Here is a 23,239-nt window from a genome sequence, read left to right as displayed (position 1 = left end):
ACGAATATAATTATTATTAGTAAAATCAATGTATATTAAAATAGATTGAGGTAGTTCTTATAATATGTAATATTTATTAATTATAAATACTGCTATAACTCTAAGCAGTTATGTAGTCCAAAAAATACCAATTTATTTAAATAATTTTAATTTCTATTTCCATAAAAAATATAAATGTATAGATTTCAATTTTTTGTTAATATTTACAACTCTTTCCCACCACCATCATCTCAATCATAAAAATAATCATATCCAGACACGTTTCGAATCTCAACTGAATGTAGGGCAAAATCACTGATTCTAAGTACTATACTACAAGCAGTGCTCGACTTGGCAAAATTAAAGAAGGGGGACTCTGTTTGCTTAAAAAAAAATTGCATCCCCAAAACTTGTTAAGCGTTATAGTTATAACATCATACTAGTAGGGGGACGCTCAAATTTCTAAAAATTAGAAGGGGTACGCCGTCCCCCTGCGTCCCCCCTCAAGTCGAGCACTGACTACAAGATAATTAATAATATATTTATCAAATAATACTTTTAATTTGTTTTCTTATTTAAATAGGCAATAACAAAAAAAATGATATGAAGATCAATTCGTACAATGGAAATATTATAAAACCTGATTTCTTCGTATATAAAGAAACAGGAGGATAAAATAATTTCCCGTCTTGGAAATTATATAAATTATAAATAAGCGCTATAAATTGTATCTTGATATTATAAGTTCTTTGTACATAAGCATATAACCGAATATACAGGTATAATAGATATTTTTTAAAAAATATATAAAAAAAAATATATATATATATATACTATAAATTATATATTATATATTATATTATTATTATATATTATTATATTATATCATAAATATATTTTTTTATATTTTTTTTTCTTTTAAGATTATTAAAGATTTATATTGGACTGTTGGTGTGTGCGTAGGGGATGTAGAAAATGAGACCTTGAAAGCGACCTTTTTCCGTCCAGCGAGTGGTAGTAAAGTGGAAATCCCTAAAAGTACCGGGCGGTAAAGTGGGCTTAGCCCCCAAACTTGGCCATGGCCACCTATGCATAACATCCCAAAAATCCAGGACATTAAATTTCAAAATGTTATATTTTGTGACATAAATATTTTGTATGATGATAAATGTAATGTTAGTTAAGGTGGTGTGGGGGGACAAGCTCTCCACAGGTATGTTTGGTATGCATTTTTCAAGCCCTCCCCCTCTCCCGTGTAAAAAATTGAAATTGTACCTATGGTACCAATATAACATAATAATAAGTTTGTTTGAAACAATAGTTAACTACTAAAGTATTTTCTCGGATTGAATTCTCATTATTACAACTTATTATTTTATCATAGAGTAAATTATTATTTATCTCACATGCATCCGCATTTACTGATAATATAAAACATACGACAGTACACGAAGAAAAGAAGTCTAAACATTTTACCGATAATAATTAAACACAAATCGGCTAAATTTGAATTACTATAATTAAATACAATGTAGATAATAATTCAAGGGTATTATTTAATATATATACATAGTTTATAAAATATTAACTTATGTCTTATTGTATTGTATAAAATAAATAACAATATTAGTAACTTTATTTTCAACCGAAGAAAATTGATACTAGACCCAAAAAAGGTTAGCTACTCCTGCCATACAGGGCCGGATTTAACCATTGTGGCGCTTTAAGCACTAAGCAAATTACCACCTTTTAATATAAATATTTTTCTGGTCTAAAAAATGTTATTAAAGCATACAATTATAGTTTTCCTTTGTTACTTATAATTTTAATGATGTAAAATAAAAATATACAGCTGTTATAAAAATGTATACATACATTCGTATAAAAAACATGGTAGTAAAAAATGCTTAATAATTAATTTTTAAACTATATTCAAAATTAAATACTGTCTAGTACCCATTTACTACTAACCTTTCTGCGCGACTTTTGAGTCGCAAACCCATTTATTATGGCATCGAAGTCCTTTTTGTTCACTAGTTCAATTTCAATTGCCGATGAACTCAGTGAATTTAGTTTATCTCCTTCCATACTCCAATAATTTTTTACGTGTTTTAACGTAGGAAAGAACTTTCGGCTGAACAGTTAGTTATTGCCATACATAAAAGCTTACATAGAGCAATATGCATAGGTTTGACATTTATCAGTTAGTGGTTCAAGCAGTGGCGTAACTGGTAAAAAACTTAGGGGGGTAATATAATATATTTATTATTACCAAAACCCTGACACCCCTACCCCTCATCAGTTTAAACATATTTTTATTGTATGTATTTTATACATTATACCTATCTAATTGTTTGATTTTACGTAAAACTTACTTATTTTACATTTTTACTTTATAAGTCTTTTAACTCATTTTATGGTTTAGATAAACATAAATTGTAGATAGCATGTACTAGGTACCAATATTGTTAAATAATATCCATTAGAGTTCATTAATAAAAGGTGCTATTTGTACTGTTGGATTATCTGGGGGGGGGATTATACCTTTATCTCTCAAAAAATGGTCAGAGGGGGCACTTGCCCTCTCACAATTACGACACTGGGTTCAAGCATAGTTAATACCACCCACCCACCGACCAAAAAGTCATACTAGGTACAAAAACTTACCTAATTTTTATTAAATTACCAATTTTATATTACCTACCGCTGCTAGACGCCAAGACCAAGTACACACCTATTAAAATGACACCCAACCCAAAATTGTTGGTGGTTCTGTAAACCACAAAATTCCTAATCAAGCCGCCCCTGGCAATATGTACGTTAGGGAAAACTGTATCTACATTTTTATCACGTTAAATTATTGATAACTCGATAACTCCATCAATATTTTTATTTATATTTTGAAGATATGCTCGAAAATGAATACATTCACAAGCGACTGATTTTTCTAAATCATCGTTATAAAATTCTTGAAGCTTATTAGCTTTTTGAGTTATTTCTTTAGGTGAAAGTAGTATTAAATTAGTCAAAAAGTCATATTTGTCAAATGTATTAATATAAGCAGCGCATTTCTTTCCAATTTCACTTTTCACATGATCCAGTATGGTAAAATATGTTTTTATTCTTAACTTATCACTTTCATTCATATGAACTTAATTTTCTTTTGTCTCACCTGCTTGAATTTTGCATTTTTTAGTCCTAACCAGCGCTCAGCTATTAGTCGATTTATCTTGAATCATCAAGATGGATACCTACTGGAACGCGTAATTCTCAATTACTCCTGTGCTACGAAAACGAGCTACGCTTCAAACGTTACTACTATAGGACAAAAAGAATGTCAATTAACTAGCGAACATTTAAAAAAATCTAAACACCTCGTAACAATTTATATACTTCTACTGCTCCGAATTGAAAAATTAAAAATTATTCAAACTTGTTAACAAGTCTACTATAATAAACTTGTAGATTTAATAATAATAATATTAATAAAATTAATGTAATAATATAACAATGTAGAAACTTATGCTATGAACAACTATCTTATTATCATCAGTCAATCCTTTGTATAATATTAGGTAAATTACTATTTCGCCAGTATTTCTTTAAAAATAAAAGTAGTTAATATCTTAGGTATTAAAATAATTTAGTATCAAAAAAAAACAAATTACCATATCTGTTGTAACTTGTAAATAGGTAAAATAATTTTCCAAAACAAAAATACACTTAGTACATAATAATATTACTAATAAATAGTAAATACCTAATTTCTAAATTTAGAATATCAAGGTAAAATATTATTTTATGTGATCATTTGATATTTTCAGTTTAATAATAGTTAACATTACAAGTAGGTAAATAAATACACAAAAACAACTTTATTTATTTCAACATAACATTTTATTATATTACATATTATCTTTTTTAATAATACATTTTTACAGTTTGTGAATATAAATCAGTGCAGTATTTTGTTAATAGGTATTCTACATAATAGTTAATAATGAAATACATGTTGTTCTTACATCATCTAAATTAATACATGATTTTTTTATACATTTCGAAATGAAAAAAAAATGTTGTTAATTTTTATCATTGTTATGAGCTTGCATTCATTAGTCAGACAATACACGCACATAAGAATGTAAAAATCAGGGGGTAATATTAAATATAAACCTACACATTCACAGGAAATGCATTTATAGATACACATCATAGGTGCAATTTCAGTTTTTAACTTGGAGGAGCTTAACATATTTAAATAAAACAGACCTGTGGGGGGTTCTGCCCCCCAACACCCCCCATTCACTACCGATATGGCGATATAATATTTTTCTCACCCACTTTCCTACATTTAATATATTATAATAAATTTATTAATAAAACTAAAAATATTTGTAAGAAAAAATAACAACATTTACGTAAATAAATGTAATATATTATATTTATTTATTAAATATATTATTATAATTGGAACCTTCGGTTAGAAATTGCAAATTTATCTAATATATTTCGCTAAAAAATTCATTCGATAAATCTTGTTCTATATAAATTAATGACAAATCTGAGGAATCTATCTTGATTCATAGATGTTCGAAGCCAATTTTTAATCTTTCTCATTGTTGAAAATGATCTTTCAAATGTTGCAGAGCTAATTGGAATTGTTAAAGATAATCATAACAGTTTATATAAATTAGGATAAAGCTCTGCATCCAAGATTGATTTGATATCTTCCAAAGTGAAACTGGGGTTTATACGGATCACACAGTTTTTTACCACAAGTATTTCTGATTGAAGTGTATTTACATCCACATTTAATAGGTCCTAAAAATTAAATCATAAAAATTGATCAACATATATATATTAATATAAAACATTAAAATAAAAAACCATACTTTGTACTCTTCAATAAAACATTGAATCTCATTATAATTCATTTTATGAAAGTAATCAATAGATGTTGCCAATTCTAAGCTGTTAGATAAAAACCTCTTATTAAAATGTATTATTAAAGTGTCTATAATTTAATAATAATGAGTCCTCCAATAACTTTCTGTATATCAATTAAACTCATTTTGATTTTGTTGCTCAGAACTTGTAATTGCAAAAACATGAAAATCTTCTAAATTACTTGTTGATTGGCGTTGACGTTTACTTGTTTTACTATTGGGACCTTTAATAAATAATATAGATTAAACATTAGAATATTAGATATTTCCAACTAGATACCTAGGTGTTTATAACATAATACAGTAACAATAATTAACTTATAAAAACTAAACTGTTCAAAAAACATAAAGTAACAAATGCTTAATGATAAAACAAGACACCTAATATTAATCCTGACCATAATTAGTAGGGTAACAACTGTTTTAAAAATCATTAATTAAATGCACCTATGTCCTATACATGTTGATGTTTATATTTATAAAATAGTTTAGGACAAACTTAAATAATTTTATTACCTGGGAAATCTGGTATTATATTATTGATTTTGATAAAATTATATATATATTGATTATATTTTCCCATATATTATGAAATTCAACTTCTGTGCATAAGGACTCAAAGGTTTTAATGACTTCTTCAATTAAAGTAACAGCGCTTCCTAATGTAGCATCTTTTTTTTTGTAGCTGATTAGACAATATATTTTTAATTTGTAATACTTCTTCCAAAATAATGAGATTAACAATAAATGATGGTTTAGTAATAATAGTCATAATGTCTATAAGATAATAAATTATGGTTTTATTATCTATATTTTATATTTAACAATAGTGATATAATAGTTGATTTTGAGTTATAATTCAAGTAAAATCAAAATTATTATTCTTATCCATGGCTTGTACAATATCTTTATTTATGGAAGAATTAATTTCATCATTTAACAATGTAACTATAGCTTTAAAGTTTAATTTTACCGCAACATAGTTTCTTACACGACAATTCCAACGTGTATCACTTAAAGACGCCAGAGAAGTTTTTTTGATACCTAATTTTACTTGAATCTCGGTGAATTTTGCATTATAAGCAGGGTGTGAAAAATAAACATACAACATCTCAAGACAATTAAATACTATTCTAGTATCCTATATATATAAAGAATAATTATTTTGCTTATAGTTATTTTTTCAAGCATTTTTATTAGCTATTACTTAATACATTAATGAGTATACATTTGTGTTATTAATATTATATTCCTTATACCTTTACCAATTTGCACATATCTAGAACAATTGATTTATACGATGTGCCATGCAATGAATGTATACAGCATACGGGTAATTTGATTTGATTTTTTGTTGTACTCCGTTGAATTTACTCGACATAACATTAGCACCGTCATATGCTTGGGCTACAATAGTTACATTTATTTTATTTATTTCAAAAAAACTGACCATAGCAGTAGCCAAAGCATCTGCATTTTGATTCTCAGACGCATAAAGAAAACCTAAAAATCGCTCATTAACTTTTAAATTCTTGGTATAACGTACACAAATTGACATTTGCTCTTGTCTGAAATTCTAAAAAGATAAAAAAATCCAAAATATAAAACCTATTTGATATTACCTATAATATACCTAATCAGTATGGCAGTATAGTTCACAGTATTAGTATTTCATTTTGATAATACCTTGCTTCATCACACATGACACTAAATAATCCACTTTCTGTTAGTTCATTAACAATTGAGTTTTTTATCATTTGAGCAGAAATGTTTATAAGGTTATTTTTGATTGACCAAATAGTATAATTGGTTTTTTCGTTGAATATAGTAGAAAATTCTTCAATACATTTAGACAGTATACAAGCTTCCTTAAAATTACCTTAAAACAAAATTATAGTATGGCATAAGAATAATATTTTATATTATATACTTTGAATTCCATTATTTTTATTATTATATTTTCATTATACCTTGGTTGATTGATGTTTTTTCTTCGTTATGTGCACGGAATGCTAGTCCTTGACGTCTCAAATACAAAACTACGTCAATCAGATTTTTTTTATATATAAGCTCTATTTTTTAATACTATTTCACAATATGCATTTGCCATCTGAGTGTGTACAGAACCTGATTTTAAGTTCTGAGTATATGAGGCCCATTTTTCTGAATTAATCAAATGTTTAGTTGTAGCATGAATTTCTAATTTTGACTTTTAATTAAATTTGGAAATCTTAGAAATGGATCCACTTATCTAATTAAAAATATTAATACATAATTTAACATTTTATGTAAATAAAAGAAAAAATCAACAAGCTTAAATCTATTTGGAATAATTATAAAAAAAATAAAACATACCTTTTTCCAATTTCTAAACCCTTAGGTAATAAAAGTATCTTCTGACTTCCCAGTTCCAAAAACTTTGCATGAATAGCAAAATACAGCATCTCTTTGAATACTGTATTCAAGCCAAGGAAAACCATCAAACAATTTAGATGAAAATCCTCCGTTTTATTTGCCAAAAACAGTTTTTGGATATGTTTAAAGTTAATAATTAAGCAATGGATTATAACTAGGTTATTACTGATTATATTAATTATAAGTTATAACTCATAACATTAATAATTACTTATGACATAACTTATAACATTAAAACTAGTGAAATACCTTTATTTTTCTTAAAAATAAAACATAACTTTCTGTATAATGAGTAGGGCTAGGGACTTCAAGCCCTTAAAAACCTTAAAATATGTATGCATTTATGCCCTAGAGAATCAATAAATATGCTATTAAAATATGCATTAAAAAAAAATTATATTTGTAATAATTAATTAAATAAAAAAATTAATTAGTAATAAATTATAATAATATTTTTATATCTGATAGATATGATGATCTGAGATAATTTTTTCTTTTTTTCAAATTTGTTTTCATCTTATATTGAGTTTTTATCTAAAACAAAATATTTAAAATAGTTTTAAAAATAAATTAAATTGAAAAAAATTTTTATTTTTAATATAGTTATAATTACATTGGACTATAAGATATTTTCTTAAATTGGAAAATTTAAATGACTGCCTGTTATCAGCCAAAATATTTTTATATTTAGAAAAGGAACGTTACACGTCTACGGAACTTATTGGTGCAAACTTAAAAAATGGTAAGTCACTACTACTAATATCTGCAAACAATCCATCCATAGATTCATTTTTTCCATTTAAAATGTTGGATATTTTTTATAGTTGATCAAATTCAACCTTTTTCTCCCAACATTTTTAATTTTGTCATTAAATGCCTTAGCTTGGGCAGATTTTTCAATTTTTGCAAAATGTTTTTTGTCGTTTTAATTATTTTAATGCATTCAGTTAGTGCACCAATAAGACACCTTGAGTTCCAAGTCGCGTGATATATGAAGAAATAAATCATAATTTTTTTTTATAAAATTTAAAAACTTACTCCTTCATATGAATAATTGTCAAATATGCACTTATAAATGAAAAATGGTCAAATATGCAAAATATGCAACTATAAATTTTAAATGTAAACTTGTATTGCTATGAAATAAATTTATATATTACATAGTTATGTTTTTGATAATTATTTAAAAACATGCAAGTTCCTAGAAGTCTCGAGCCCTAATAATGAGTAATGACCACGTAATGTTTATAAATTAATTTATGAAAGCATACTTGTAATTTTGGGTAAATCGGGCCTGTATTTATATTCCCGATATCAATACTCTCAGAAGGTAACTTTTGTACATCCAGTAAAACAGGTGAATCATCAGGGTCAACTTTAGCAACAGAATTATTTTCAAATGTTTCCTGGGGCTCATTATTTTCACATAAGGATTCATTTTTATCACTTTAAAATTGAAAATACAAAATACTTTATTTTTATCCATTTTCATTATTTGCTAGTTTTTAGTAGTAAAAGCAGTACAATAGGTATATTACAAAAACGATATAAAATTATTGTGAATGATAATTATTATTGTTGACTATTGAAAATTATAACTAATAAACCAATGAACAATAGCGTTATAAGTACTTAAGATTTAATCTTTATTAGGATGACTGGAGTTATAGAAAAACCAAAACCAATTCTAAAAATAAACTAGGTACTATCAGTTTATTGACTATTTAATACGAGTTAGTATCAAACGAGCTTGGAAAGATAAAGCTAAACAAACTCTGGTTAGTATATGTTTAAGTCATAGATAATATAAAAATTCTTAATTGTGATTTGTGTTACTATTAAACTTGTTCATGCAACTTAGTATTTAGTATTTACTACAGGTTTATCACTACTGCAATACTGCTGCTCGTTTAAGTAAAAGTGTAGTTATAACATAAGATATATAATGGATTGGAGTCGGTCTATCTTAAGTAACTTTATCAATCATTATAGATCTAAAGAGTGTCTGTGGAAAATTAGCTCAGATGAATATAAAAATAAATAAAAGTTATATACAGCAACGAACCGGCGGTAACAATTTTTTTTTGTTCATACTTATCCTATTCATTTTTATTCTGTTATCCATTGTAGATTACAGGCACGTAAAAATGTCGATTGAAAAAACTTCGTTTTAGCTAAATTACACAATTTAAAATACCGTGGTCTTTTAAGACTTACTAAAAGATCAGTGGATCTAGCCCTGCGGATCAAATCCTATGAAAACTACCAAAAAATGACTCCATACATGAACGGATTAGGTCTTTTGAGAGATCCGATCCTTTTTATTTAAAGGATATTTATTTTAACGTTAGTGGTAGTACAGAGGATCAAGTCCGCGGACCAAATTCATCGAAGACCTACGGATTTAATCCATCAGACCTTTCAAAAATCTGCTCGTTTATGGCGGGTAATTGAGACTGAAACTTTCAAAGCTGGGCATTAACAAGTTAAAAGTTAAAATTAAGTTAAAACGTTAAGTTAATTAACTCGTTACTTTTTTTACAAATTATCTAAACTTAATAAGTTACTTTATTTTAAGATTAACGTGTTAAGTTAATTTTATTTAAAAGTAGCTAAATTAAGTTAATTTTAATGTAAGGAATAATGCAAATTATTAAATGAAGTTTTTAGTATATTTATAATTAACTATTTTAATATGAATTTCCTGTTGACGAAAATAATGTAAAAAATAACTTTAATAGTCATTATATGGATTATATTTTATCATTATTTTTTTTTATAACATTGTTATCGTATAAACACTATAAACCCATGGAAATCCTAAGAATATTCTGTGAAAATCGAGAGCGAGTGTCGATGGGGGATTAATCACAAAACAACTGTGGTATAATTTCTAATTTAATTTCATTATTCAATTAGCATGTGTTCTGTTCACAACTCATTATTATTTATTATGTATTGTTATTAGTTTATTACTTTATTAGCTTATTGTATTTCTGTGAAAGTTTATTATTTTTGATTTTTGATTTTTTTATAGCTAGTTAATACTTTTATGTATCATTTTAAATTTCCCCAGTAATTTTCTTGAGCGTATAAAAAACTAATATTATGTGTGTAATTTTTTATTTTTGCAAATTAGAAAATTTTAACTTTAAACTAAGTTAAGTTACTTTTTTCCAAAGTTAAATTTTAACTTAACTAGTTAACCAAAAAAATATAAGTAACTTTTAATTTAACTTAACTTTATTATTTTAAAATAACTTAACAAGTTAAAAAAAAGTCGTTAACTTGCCCAGCCCTGGAAATAGGAATGATAAACAAGCCGACCTTGCGCAGCGTACCACACCGTCTAGAAAGTAATTGTTTTTGTAATACGGGTAAATAAGGTCTAATCATATTTCACGGGCTCGTTTCATGTTTACAGAATTAAACTTTAGAAATAATTTTTTTCAAACAACATTTGCTGTATTATGTAGATTAGATAACTAATGAAGGATTTAATACTTTAATTTAAATATAAATGTTTGAAGGGGCTAATTTTAATATTGGAGGGGTTAAGCCCCTCCAAGTCCCCCCCAAATTGCACCTATGATACACATACGAGTAGATGATTTTATATAATATAAAGATATATAAAGAACATTTATTTTTGAATACTTCTTTTTTTTTAGTCTTTTAAAGGAAATTTAAAATCATAAGTCCGTTTTATTAAAAACCAGAAAACGATATATATTTTTTTTTTTAATTAATAGCAAAATGTATTGCACTTATCGTTGAAAATGTATACCACTTTTTTTTTATTCCTATTTGTACACTTATACGCTGAAAATGATATAACCATAGTAACTATATTAAATATTTATTATTATAGACATATCTACTATAGCAATTATAACACTATAAATTATGAAAAATGAATTGGAGAGCATAAACATCAAATTAAGTGTGGAATATCAAGAGAGACAATAGGGTCTCAAAACCTAAATTTGATAAGTACCTACATGAATACTTAGCCACTATGGCTGTTCATCGTGGGGTTGTCAATATGACCGCAGACAAACAGTCATGCAGTCGTAATTTATTTGCTTTTATTTCTAATTTCATCTTCATTACTGTAGTAATTTTGCGTTCTGCTGTTCTACATATATATTATATTAGATACACAAACATATTTTAAAATAGCATAGTTGCAAGTTTTTACGTAAACAAGGATACCTATCAAATAAAACATTATATATTTATTATTTAAAATAGTCAAATAAATATACTATCAAACTAAAAATCGTAAAAACTACACATAAGGAATAAATAAATACATGACAATGCTTGTTAGTCAATTTTCTCGCGGTGATACTGCTAGTTCTTCGTGTATAGTTGTATAAATGTATTTCTTAATAACCTGTAGTTTGGTAATTTGTTCAGCATTAAGTGCCATTCTCGGTGTAAAAATCGATGATGATGATAAAGTATCCGATTGGTTAAATCAAAAGGAAAACAGCCCATCACTCATTCAATTTACCGACGTTTCTACCGAAAAAATGATTAGGTTTTTTAAGAAATTGGATTGGCTTCGACGACAATACCAGCAGGATCGAGTGAAATCAAACCACCCGCGGTTATTTCAACCTAAACGAGGTTGTACACCTTTTGCAGAAAAATCTGTGGAAGAAAATGACTATAGTACTGTGCAACATGTTCTATCGCCTCCACTGCTTTTCCCGGACGATGACCATAAAACACATTGCAAGGGTAATGAAATATTTTGATACAGCGTTGGTACCAGCATTGATTGTATAGACTAATTTTTATAATCAAATGATTCCAAATGTATAATTTTTACAAACTCTCCGTTTTACATGTATCGATCTCATACATATTAAGTGTTAGTTTTGTTTACAGGAGAAGAAAAATTTTCTTTACCAACCATTCAAACCAGATGGTCGGTACCTCCTTCCTAGTATTTTAACTTTTGCCACATAAGGCGCAATTATTATTAGATTCTTGTAAGGTTCTTATAAGACTGGCTAGGTTTTGTATATTTTAGTCTTATAGAAATGGAAGAATGACTGACTACACATGACAATAAATTAGTTTTTATGAAAATAATTTAATCATAATTCATTTCAGCGGAGTCTTTTGAAAATCACAAATCAAACGTAATGCAGTTATCTCAAAATGTCTAGGCATCTGATCGTGGCATTTATTCGCCTTCGTATTGCACATAGTCTTCTTCTCTACCACTCTTTCAAACTATCTCTTAATTCTTCTTCACTTTGTACAGGATCTCACGAAGATTCGATCTTTGAATTTGACTTTTTTCAGAATTCATGTGAATTAATTTCTAACCTATCCCTGCTCACTAGCGAACAATTCCTTTTTTCATTCTTATCTTCCTTTAGTTATAATACTCTTGATTCTTATCTTCTCTTCAACTTTCACTCCATTCCTACCATTAATTTCATTATCAATTTCATCAATTCCTCTGGATTCCTTATTTAAATTTATATTTATTGCATGATTCTTAATAAGTTGCTTAAATTGTTTTACGTTATTTGCATTACTATAAAGTTCAAAAACAAAGAAAAAAAATGTTAAAAATACCACGTGATTCCACCTACGTAAAGCCGGGATCCCACGGCGCATGGCGCGACTAACGGCTTGGGGTTTGGTATATTTCGGTACAGCAAACGCGTCGTGGGATGGATATGGTGTGGTGCGGTTTTTGATATCCCGAAAATTGTCGGTCTTTGGTACCCGAGTCAAAGGAGACGAGCCGTGTTCGTTGCTCGACTCGTCAAATCGATCCAACACGTACCCGCTAGCATACATAACTCGTGTATTTTACATATGAATAAAAAATATTTAGTAATTTTCGGTTTTTTTATTTAAATAATTTGTATAAATACATGGAGTAGTCAAACGAACTTATTTTAAAAGTTTTTTGAATTCTATGAACAAGAAATTTGAATCTAGAATTATACAAACCTATGACATACAGTATAGAATGCTGTATATAAGGGCGGATCCACAGTTAGAGAACTGGGTCAAACTATTTTCAAGAGACCAATTATTAGGGCTGAAATTTGATTATAAATGTATACCTTGCAAAAAAAAAAAAAAATACAATAAGTTCATATTGACGCCTCATTTCAAGACAGCAATAACTCAAAAATATTCAGAATTGAGTTATCTACGTGATATTATTTGCAAAATTACGACGATTTCGATTCTATGACGCAATAACTTTTAGTTGCATTATTCACCTCTAGAAGTCGTTTATTTCATTCTAGAACCAGTAGTTTCATAATTTGAGTTATTTCAGTCTTGAATTAAGGTGTCGTTATAATATGTGTTTTTAAGTTTGTTTATAATTCTCTTTGAAAACATTCATATTTATTTTATTTTATGGAGTCTTATATGGCTTAGATATGTTTCACTGTATGTTACCAGACATATAACACATGTTTTTTGTTGTACTTAAAAAGCTTCTACAAATACATTTACATTATATAGAATCAAATCGAAAAAGGGGTTCCAGAATCTTTTTTGGCGACACAGCTTCAAGGATGCAAGAAAGTCGGAAAACCACTACAGGACGCGAGTATGTAACAGTAGTTGTGACGGATGGCGAAGAGATGCATAAAACCACAACGACCATGCGCATTACTCATAGTGCCCGTAGACTCCGGAATCAGCCAAACTCTGTCTTTACTGTATACCTTCAAATGGGATGGCTTCGTACGAGATGCCTATGGTACCAATACCTGGAAACGAATACCGAACAGGAGTCGCAGTGGATTCACGAGAAGTTAAAGAGTTTCATTCGATTTTGGACGGTTATGATCGGCATCTCCGTAGTGTTCCTGTGGTCTGTATTCGGGTTTTTTCATCAGCTGTTCTGTTTTGGCATCACCACGCCACCAGTTACATACGCCAAGGACGTTAACAAGTACTTAAAGATAGTGCCTCCAAATGTGGTGGTAACAAACAAAGCGAAAGTTTTTCGGTACCAACCGACTGCAGAAGAACGTTTTCTATGGAAAAGTGCGAAAAAGATCGCGAACTTTCAAATTTGATATTTTATCAATTATATTAGGTGTATACTATAGCTGTATTTATATACAATTAATTTATTGCATGTTTGTGCTTCGCATTATGTAATTTTTCGCTATTTTATCGACAAGTGTAGACATTTTTTATTTGATAACATCTTTGTACTAATAAGAACATTTTCGATTTTCGACTGCAGAAAGATTTTCTGGTCACTAAAACTCGTAACCTATCCAAATATACAATACACAAAATAGTATCTACCAATTTCCTATAAATAAAAAAAAATATTATGATATATAGGATAGTATGTAATGTAAATAACAATGCTAAGACCGATACTTAAAAAAAGGTTTCGAGACTTTTAGCATTTTCATATTTATTTGCATTACATTAAAAAAGAACAGAGTAAGCTACAAATATGTTTCATACTGAAAAGAATGCAACTCTAAAAGTTTTTAGTAAATATTTTTGAATTTTTTTTTTGCAATTTTTATAACTATTTTGCTATTTATTGCATAATTTTAAACTATCTGAAGTACAGTTATGTAGTTATGTAGTGCATGGATCGTAATCACTTGTTACTATTTTTAATTTATGCAGGGCCGTATATGATACAATCAGCTAAAATGCTTAAAGGCCTATACTCAAAATATATATATATATATATATATCACTTGTGCTACTAATAGCCTTCATAGAGTGGCAGAAAACTGACTGAAGATAACATTCAAGGTGTTTACAATTCTGAATTTAATTAATAAGAATACATAAATAATATTTGTTACACACTAATTTTGAATTTTAATTATTGTACTTGTAGTATACATATATACTCCTTAATAATTAATATGATATTTTATACTAAGTAGACTTTCGGGTAAAGTTTATATTGTCTATGCATACTGTGCCCGATGTTTTTAGGTAATACATTAAAAATACTATTTTTGCCAGGCAGAATTATACTTTAACCGATCTAAATTAGTTTGCCTATAGTAAATTGGGCATTGTAACTTAAGCTATAAACAAAACTTATCATTTGAACATTTTTTTTTTTTTTTTAATGTTATAAGTAGTTAAGAAATAGTTGATATAATGAGAAGGATAGTTGAATAAAATGTTAAGCACGTAACCAGACATATTTCTATAAGGGGGTCAACATTTTTTGGCCCCTTTCTGTAGTTGTGTTTATTAAATGTGCGTTCGATATCCGTATTTGGAATTCATAATTTTCAATCTATTAATACACGAACTATTGTTTTATCTCAAATGTCAAGTGACGAATATTTATAAAATAGAATCTCAGAATTTAATTTAATTAATTTAATTTAACACGAACGAGCGAACAATGTAAACGGTTGCGGCCGTATGTCTAGCGAATATGCGTTCGTATTCGTTTGGTAGCATTCGTTTGCGTTCGTTCGTGTTCGGGCTCTAATGTAAACGCACCTTTATACGATCGTTAATTATATGGAATGGGCGCATGTAAACTCCACCACAAGTACCTTTTTTTACTGTAAGCTCCACCAAAAAAATAAAACAGGTAAAATTGGAGGCATGTGAACTCTGCCACTAAAAAAATCAGGTAAAATTGAATACATGTAAATTCCGCCAGTGAAAAAAATCAAGTAGTAGTATAAAATTAATATAATATATAATTAAAAGTAATACGTAATAAGTAATAATAAGTGAATATTATTATATAATATCATATCTCTATTTTATTTCACCAGACGTATATTTAATATTTTGGTTTTTTTTTTTAGTTGTTAAATAAAACCAATAAATTGCCTCGTTGATCAATAATTAATTTTATATTATTACTTTGTCATGACATATTTCATTCAATATAAAATATACACGGAGATACGCAGACTACGAATGATTATATTCGTCAAAGTATACCTTACCTACTGCCGATATCATTATTGGATATACTAATTTCAGATAATATGAAGATAAAATTATTAATAAATGAATCAATGTGGATATATATCCACTTAGAAATAAATCGAACCATGACAATTATTTTATCAATTTCGACATACATACATCATTGCAATAGATGTCATCGTATTTAATGTGAGATAGCACGTGACAATGTGAGCATTGAGCAGGTAAACAAAAAAAACTGGAGTTTACATATACCTATTACAGGTAAGAAAAAAAGGCTAGAGGAGTTTACACTACAACTTTTATTATCTTTTTATCTTAACCGATATTCTAGCGGAGTTTACAATCGCCCATATGGAATATACATTCAGGATTTAGCCGGTTTGGGACAACTAAACACCTTAATATCTAAAAATCAAAATTAAGGGGGCCAGTTCGAGGCCACTGATTTTTCTTAGGAGCCAGGCCCCATAAGGCCCCCCCTTGACGACGTGCCTAAAAATGTAACAGCCAATTTAGTACATACTATATTATTAGTACATATTTAGTATATTTTATATTATTTAGCTACGCCTAAAAACTCGATTTCCAAATTTCTTTACGATTTTTAAGCTATAATTAAACCATCTAAAATTAAAAATCTACTCTTGTCTTCTATTTCTATACCTTCTTCTTAAAATCAAATTATTAAATAGTTCGATATTTATTAATTTCCATCCTATTTTCGCCCCCCCCCAAAAAAAAACATAATTAATCTCTTACGTTCGTTTTAAATTAATTTTTCTCAACCAATTATATGCCTTGTTAATAACATACTATTATATCATTACTTATTATTATTATTATTTAAAATTGCTGTTCTTATAAATTTGTTATATTATTTATAACAACGTACTATGTCTAATTTTACACAACTTTCGTCATTAATTGTTAAGCTATTATTTATTATTCAGTAATTGTTGAGCTATAATGATTCTTAATGAAAGCTCTTAGATAAATAAATAAAAAAATAAATAGTTAAATGACAATAGTTATATTATGTTTTTATGTTGAATATAATTGTGATAAAAAATGTGTAAATGAAAACTTTTAATCAAAAAAATAAGGCTTTGCACCCGAATAATTTTTTCGGGTTTCGAGTGTTGAATATATTCGGATGTTCAAACACCGCAATACAACATTTAAACAAACGTTTGGGTCTTAATAACCGTTATTATTCGGGTTAATATTGGTTAATACGAGTGTTAAATAGTCAAGGAAAAATATTATTTTTCATTGGTGGAGTGCGGTGGGGAGGCTGAGCCCCCCTCCACTAATGAAATATTTATATTTTTTGTTACCTGCCTATGTAATAAAATATCAGTTTCTTATACAACTGTGCAACAGTTTTTTAAATCAAACTATCATTATGTTAATTTCAAGCAATGGTGTAACTACGATTTATTTTCGGAGAAAAGGGGGTTATTTTATATGTGTACGAAGCTTATAAATTATAATATCTATTGAAATTAAAAATACTAACACTACAAGTTAGTGCGGGAATATCGCATGCGACAAAAAACAAAGTATTTTGTATTTTGTGTTTGTGTTTGTGGCATAGGTGGAAATCATGGGGGGGGGGGGCTTGAGGGAACTATGCCCCCAGAAATGCAAAGTACAGGTCTTAGCCCCCTAGCCCTAAAAATTGTTAAGTTACTAAAAATACAATAATTATTATAATTGTAAAATGCATTTTTAATAACTGAATTAAAAAAAAAATATTCTGTGATAAAATGAAAACAAATTCGTAAGATTTTACAAACTTCTTGTCATGACTTGGAACGATCGCAATTAATGTAATATTAATAATATGTAATAATACCCGTATAGGTTGTTTAATTTAATTAATAATTTCTGTTTAGAATACCTACTCCAAAAATATTTAAGATAAGGCACCTAATTGTTTTTTTATTTAAATTTTTGATTAAAAATGTCAAATTGTCAAACTTCGTAAATTGCATTGTTGAAATAAATAATTGCGCACAGGGGTATCTATAGGTGTAATAAGCAAATAATGCTCAGCCCCCTCTCCACAAATTTCACCAAATTTCCGCTTATGGTTTGTGGTGCATGCGCAATGGTGTAACTAGGAGGGTTGTGACCCCCCCCCCAAATTTTTCTGAGGTTTTTACAAATTTTACGTAGGAATAAAGTTATTTATCTTAATTATGCGAAACGGCGGATTGCCGCCAATTGATATGAATATTATTCGTATGATGGTTGTAGATATAATATTATATCTACAACATAGAGTAATAATTACTCTATAATCTACAACTACCGTGATTCATATTATAATTGATAAAAAAGATAACATGACAATATGGAACGTCTCACTGCCTTAACCTTGCAATATCATACAGCTGTAATGTAGTAGATATTAGGAATTCTATGGGGATAATGGAATCAGTTTGTACATTTTTTGGATATCCTAAAAGGCAAAATGTTTTACAAGAATCTATTAAAAACATAGTACCAGAATCCAAATCATTAAAACTAAAGCAATTTTGTGCTACAAGATGGGTAGAACGTCATGATGCAGTATTGATATTCCATACGATTCAGCCTGCCGTTATTAATGCTCTAGATGAGATATATAGATTCATCTATAACAGCAAACCAGTTAAATACCTCAATACATCAATTTAAATTTCAAATTCCTCTGAGTATTTTAGTAAAAATATATTCATTTAGTGCACCATTGAGCAAATTCATCCAGTCTGAAAACTTGGACCTAGAAAAAACTTTAAATTTTGTTAGTCAAACACAGTATGCAGTTCAAAACATTAGAGATAATGTTGATAACCAATTTCATTCCATATTTCAAGAAACTAAAGATACTTGTAATGAATTAAATATTAATATTTGTGTTCCGAGAATCACAGGCAAGCAGTCAATGAGATGCAATGTAGCCACTGACTGTCCAGAACATTATTATTGTGTTTCAATATTTATTCCATTTATTAACAATTTCTTGGACCAAATGAAAAATCGATTTTTGGAAGATTAAACCATATTAAAAAGTTTCATTTGTCTACTACCAAAGCCAGGAGTAAAAGTTGTTACTAAGGAAATTCAACTCGAATTTAAAGAAATTTTAAATTTGTATGCGGACATATTAAATGACTGTTCTGATTCTATTGTAAGTGACCAAATAAGTTTTGGAGAATTAGACTTGTGGTACCAAAGTTGTGATTACTAGGAATCAGTCAAACATTACAAAAGATCTCTGATAGATAAATATTTTCAATGTGATTTTCAAGTGTATCCAGAAATTTCAAAACTATTACAAATTTTAATTACATTGCCAGTAACAACTCCTACAGGAGAAAGGTCATTTTCTACACTTAGGAGACTAAAAACTTATTTACGTACCACTACAGGACAGCAGAAACTTAATGGAATGGCTACTTTAAATTATACATACAGATATTGAAGTTAAAGCAGATTTGGTGCTAGATAAAAAGGCAAAGCACTCTACACGAGAATTAATCTTAAACTGTAAATTATTATATTATTACTTATTGGACTTTGATTTATGAATAAAGTTTACCTATTTAAATATTCAATGAGTCTAAATTATTTTCCAACGTGCATTATGTATAAATAGAAGTTAAACAGTTTAATTTGTAATTTAAATATTTTACTCATAAACTTAACTTTATTTTACCCCCTTTTCCCCACCAAATACCTGTCAAAAATGTTTTCTTTTTCCAAATTTACAACCCCTCCCGAAAACGAATCCTGATTGCGCCACTGTGCATGCGCACACTAAAAACGCACTAGCTAGGACATGGCGTAATACAAAAATAATAATAATTTGTATTTATGAATGTTACGGTGAAATTATTACACCAACAAAAATTGACAATTCACGCCTTAGACACGTATACTACACGCCATACACTCAGGGGCGGACTGGGTAGGCACCAGCCCAGTGGGCAAATTTTGGAAAGTGGCCTAAAACACAAAAAAATAGCTCCAATTGCATTCGAAAAATGTCCTATACACATTTTTTGTTTTAGGTCGTTAACTGACGCCTTCAACTCAGCATTTCTTTTAAGTCAAAGTTTCTCCGCTCCTCACTTAGATTTTTTTTGTTTTGGTTCAATACCAACTCAACAATTAAATGAAAGTAAATTAATGAAATCGAACTAAATTAAACGTATGATCGTAGTAATCGTATTTTAAATTAATTTATGTTGCGCATAAATGCTTAGTGCATACTGTCAACTAAAAAGACGTGACAATCACGGGCTAAGATACTGATATTATTATCTACCGATAATTTCCCTGCATCAAATTATTTATATACCATTCGTGTGTGAGTGCCGTGCGGTTGATTGTTATTATTATTATCTGATTACAATTTAATTATTAGCAATATTAATATTCTTTTTATACATATATATATATATATATATATATATTTTCGTTATACTTTAATACTTTATTGAATAAAAAAACTAAAATTATTATATTACATATGTTTAAAATTTGACGATTAATCTATTGGGGGGGAGGTGAAAACCCCTCAACCCCCTATAAATACGCCACTGACACAAGGTAATTTATTAAATCTACAGGCCGATTATTTATTGCTTATCGAATCACAATATTATCAAAATACATTACGGCGTGTCCTATGTGGCATCCGTTAAATACGTCCGATGCGATAATCCGTCAAGAAATAAAAACAAATATATATAAATTAATACAACTGTCCAAAGTGTGCGGCAAATGCAACGGAATTGAGAAATTCACATTCAATAAAATTATGTAATTACATAAAAATTTTCTCTCTACTGATAACTAAAGAATTAATTAATAAATGAGTTGTAAGAAGCTGTCATATTTTTTTCATGAATCAGTCGTACACAAACATATTTCATGGTATTATTTAAAACTTTAATTAATAAAAATTTGAATTGATAGAAAGCAAATAACATTATAATTCAATACATTATTATTATTATATTTAAAAAATGTAAATATTGTTGTTTTAATCATGTAAATATCTATTATTTACAAATATTTTGAAAAATACTTATGATTAATACCTTTTCAAAAATTGCGAACAATTGTTTAAGTCTTTTTCAAAATAACATTCATTTATAGAGCTGTAAGACTATTATTACTTAGAAATAGTTCAGATACCTAAATATTACTTTATTAAAATTAATATTATTTATATTTTTATATACATATATGTCTAATTATATTATACAACAACAATTAATTTTCTAATACATACTATAGGTAAATTAAGAATAATTGAGACAGCCTTAAAAATATAATTTACGAATATAAATTTATTTTAAAAATAAATAAATTAACTGTACATCGTCTCTTCATATTAATTAGACTAATTTTATAATTCAGTTAAATTGCAATCTCTTATCCTCATATTATTGATTTATAAGATAATTAAATATGATTACTAATCGTTGTAAATTTAGAAATGCAACATATTTTCTTAAATCTTTCATTTTGTTCTTTTTGCCTTTACAGAAGTACAAATATTTTGTATACATATAAAAATAAATGCACAACTAAAAAGAAAAAGTTATACATAATATAGGCAGGGAAATAAATAAGAGACCATCATGAAAGTAACCACCAAGTAACTGATAAAGTGATAACACAATTTTTTCAATTAAATTATTGGTACATCTGGTATGTCAAAAGTTTAAAGTTCGCTACTCAATATCAACACCACAATTGAAGTTATGTCGATTATTTTCATTAGGAATATCATCTGAAGCAGAATTATGTTCTTGAGGTGCATTCAACATGTTTAATGTTACATCAGCAGAGTTACATTTTGCATTTAGTATATTTGTTGACATTGGAGATGTTAAGGACATTGGTGATCTTGTCAATACAGCAGGATTGATTGCTCTATTTTCATAAGATTTTCTTTTGAGAGTTGTGTGTATTTGAGATCTGGAAAGTTTAATACATGAATTGGAGAATAGGAGAGTAAAGTTATATACATATATATATATGTATATTTTTTTTAAAAAATTAAATATTAATAAAATACATATAAAAATAAATTTAATAGTGCATATCACTTTATAAAATAAGTGTAATAATCATCACATAGCTTTAAGGCTATTTTGATTAAAAACACAAATACATAACCAACATTTGTTATTGATTATAAAATATAACATAATTACACTGTCCGTTGTTTGATTTGATCGCATATAATAGCTAGGTCGTCTGTAAATTTTTTTACAGCACTTTGAAGCATTTCTATATCATCATCAGTCCATTTGCTGGCAATAAGAAAATAGAAAAATACATCACAAAACTGTTGATACAATCTATATAAAGTATCAAAATAAAAAAATACGAAAATATACCTGTTAGGTGTAGGTGTATCGTTTGTTGGCTGCAATGTTAATGTGAGTTCACCTAGTCTACTGAATGCAGTACCCGCAGCACTGAAGATCTCACCAACCTAAACATATTTGTCATCAAAGAAAGTTTAAAGAGTAAATTATATTTTACCTTTGCTGCTGAACTTTGATTACTCATTTTATAAACTCGCCAAAATTGTTGGTCTTAAAACGGAGAGCACTGTTTTAATTTCATTAAAATAATTAAAAACCTGAAGCTAAAATGGACTAAAACAATAATATTAAATTTATACCAAACAAATATTTAAATTGGAAAACGTAACATATACAAATATTATTGAATTTGATTGTTGATTGTTATATTGTTTTGATAAAATCGAAGAAACGATGTCGTAAAAGCGATACCATAACACAGATTACGCGCCATTTTACACAGAATTCCTAAGCTGATGGTTTGACGTACGATTTTTAAATCGCGAAACGTTCAAACTTTCTAAAGATTGCTTTTTCAAACGACGAAATGATTATCGTAAATTATGTCGAGCACAA

General features: G+C 28.0%; 1 protein-coding gene and 1 long non-coding RNA gene across 2 annotated transcripts; both read right to left on the bottom strand.

Annotated features, from left to right (window-relative positions):
• Nucleotides 1-5,775: 5,775 nt before the first annotated feature.
• LOC112685259 lies at nt 5,776-7,521 on the bottom strand. The gene is made up of 4 exons (XR_003148774.1): nt 7,281-7,521; nt 6,896-7,176; nt 6,612-6,804; nt 5,776-6,501 (listed from the first exon to the last, which is right to left on the bottom strand). It is a non-coding gene; the product is annotated as an uncharacterized LOC112685259 (long non-coding RNA).
• A 14,093-nt stretch (nt 7,522-21,614) lies between these two features.
• Nucleotides 21,615-22,989, bottom strand: LOC112685262 (chromatin complexes subunit BAP18). The gene is made up of 4 exons (XM_025557095.1): nt 22,842-22,989; nt 22,694-22,791; nt 22,508-22,606; nt 21,615-22,268 (listed from the first exon to the last, which is right to left on the bottom strand). Exons 1-4 carry the CDS (start codon nt 22,866-22,868, stop codon nt 22,022-22,024), a joined length of 471 nt encoding a protein of 156 aa, XP_025412880.1. The 5' UTR covers nt 22,869-22,989; the 3' UTR covers nt 21,615-22,021.
• Between the last annotated feature and the right edge of the window lie 250 nt (nt 22,990-23,239).

This window comes from Sipha flava, unplaced genomic scaffold, assembly GCF_003268045.1.
Source record: "Sipha flava isolate LNK unplaced genomic scaffold, YSA_version1 271_pilon_pilon, whole genome shotgun sequence".
Lineage (NCBI taxonomy): Eukaryota > Metazoa > Arthropoda > Insecta > Hemiptera > Aphididae > Sipha > Sipha flava.
The sequence above is the reverse complement of the archived record's forward strand: the minus strand, read 5'-3'. Positions and strand labels throughout refer to the sequence as shown.

Coding starts and splice junctions, on each gene's coding strand:
- LOC112685262 (XM_025557095.1), bottom strand. CDS start 22,868: ATGAGTAATCAAAGTTCAGCAGCAAAG. Junction 22,607..22,693: donor GATACACCTACACCTAACAG/GTATATTTTCGT, acceptor TCTTATTGCCAG/CAAATGGACTGATGATGATA. Junction 22,269..22,507: donor CAAATCAAACAACGGACAGT/GTAATTATGTTA, acceptor TAAACTTTCCAG/ATCTCAAATACACACAACTC.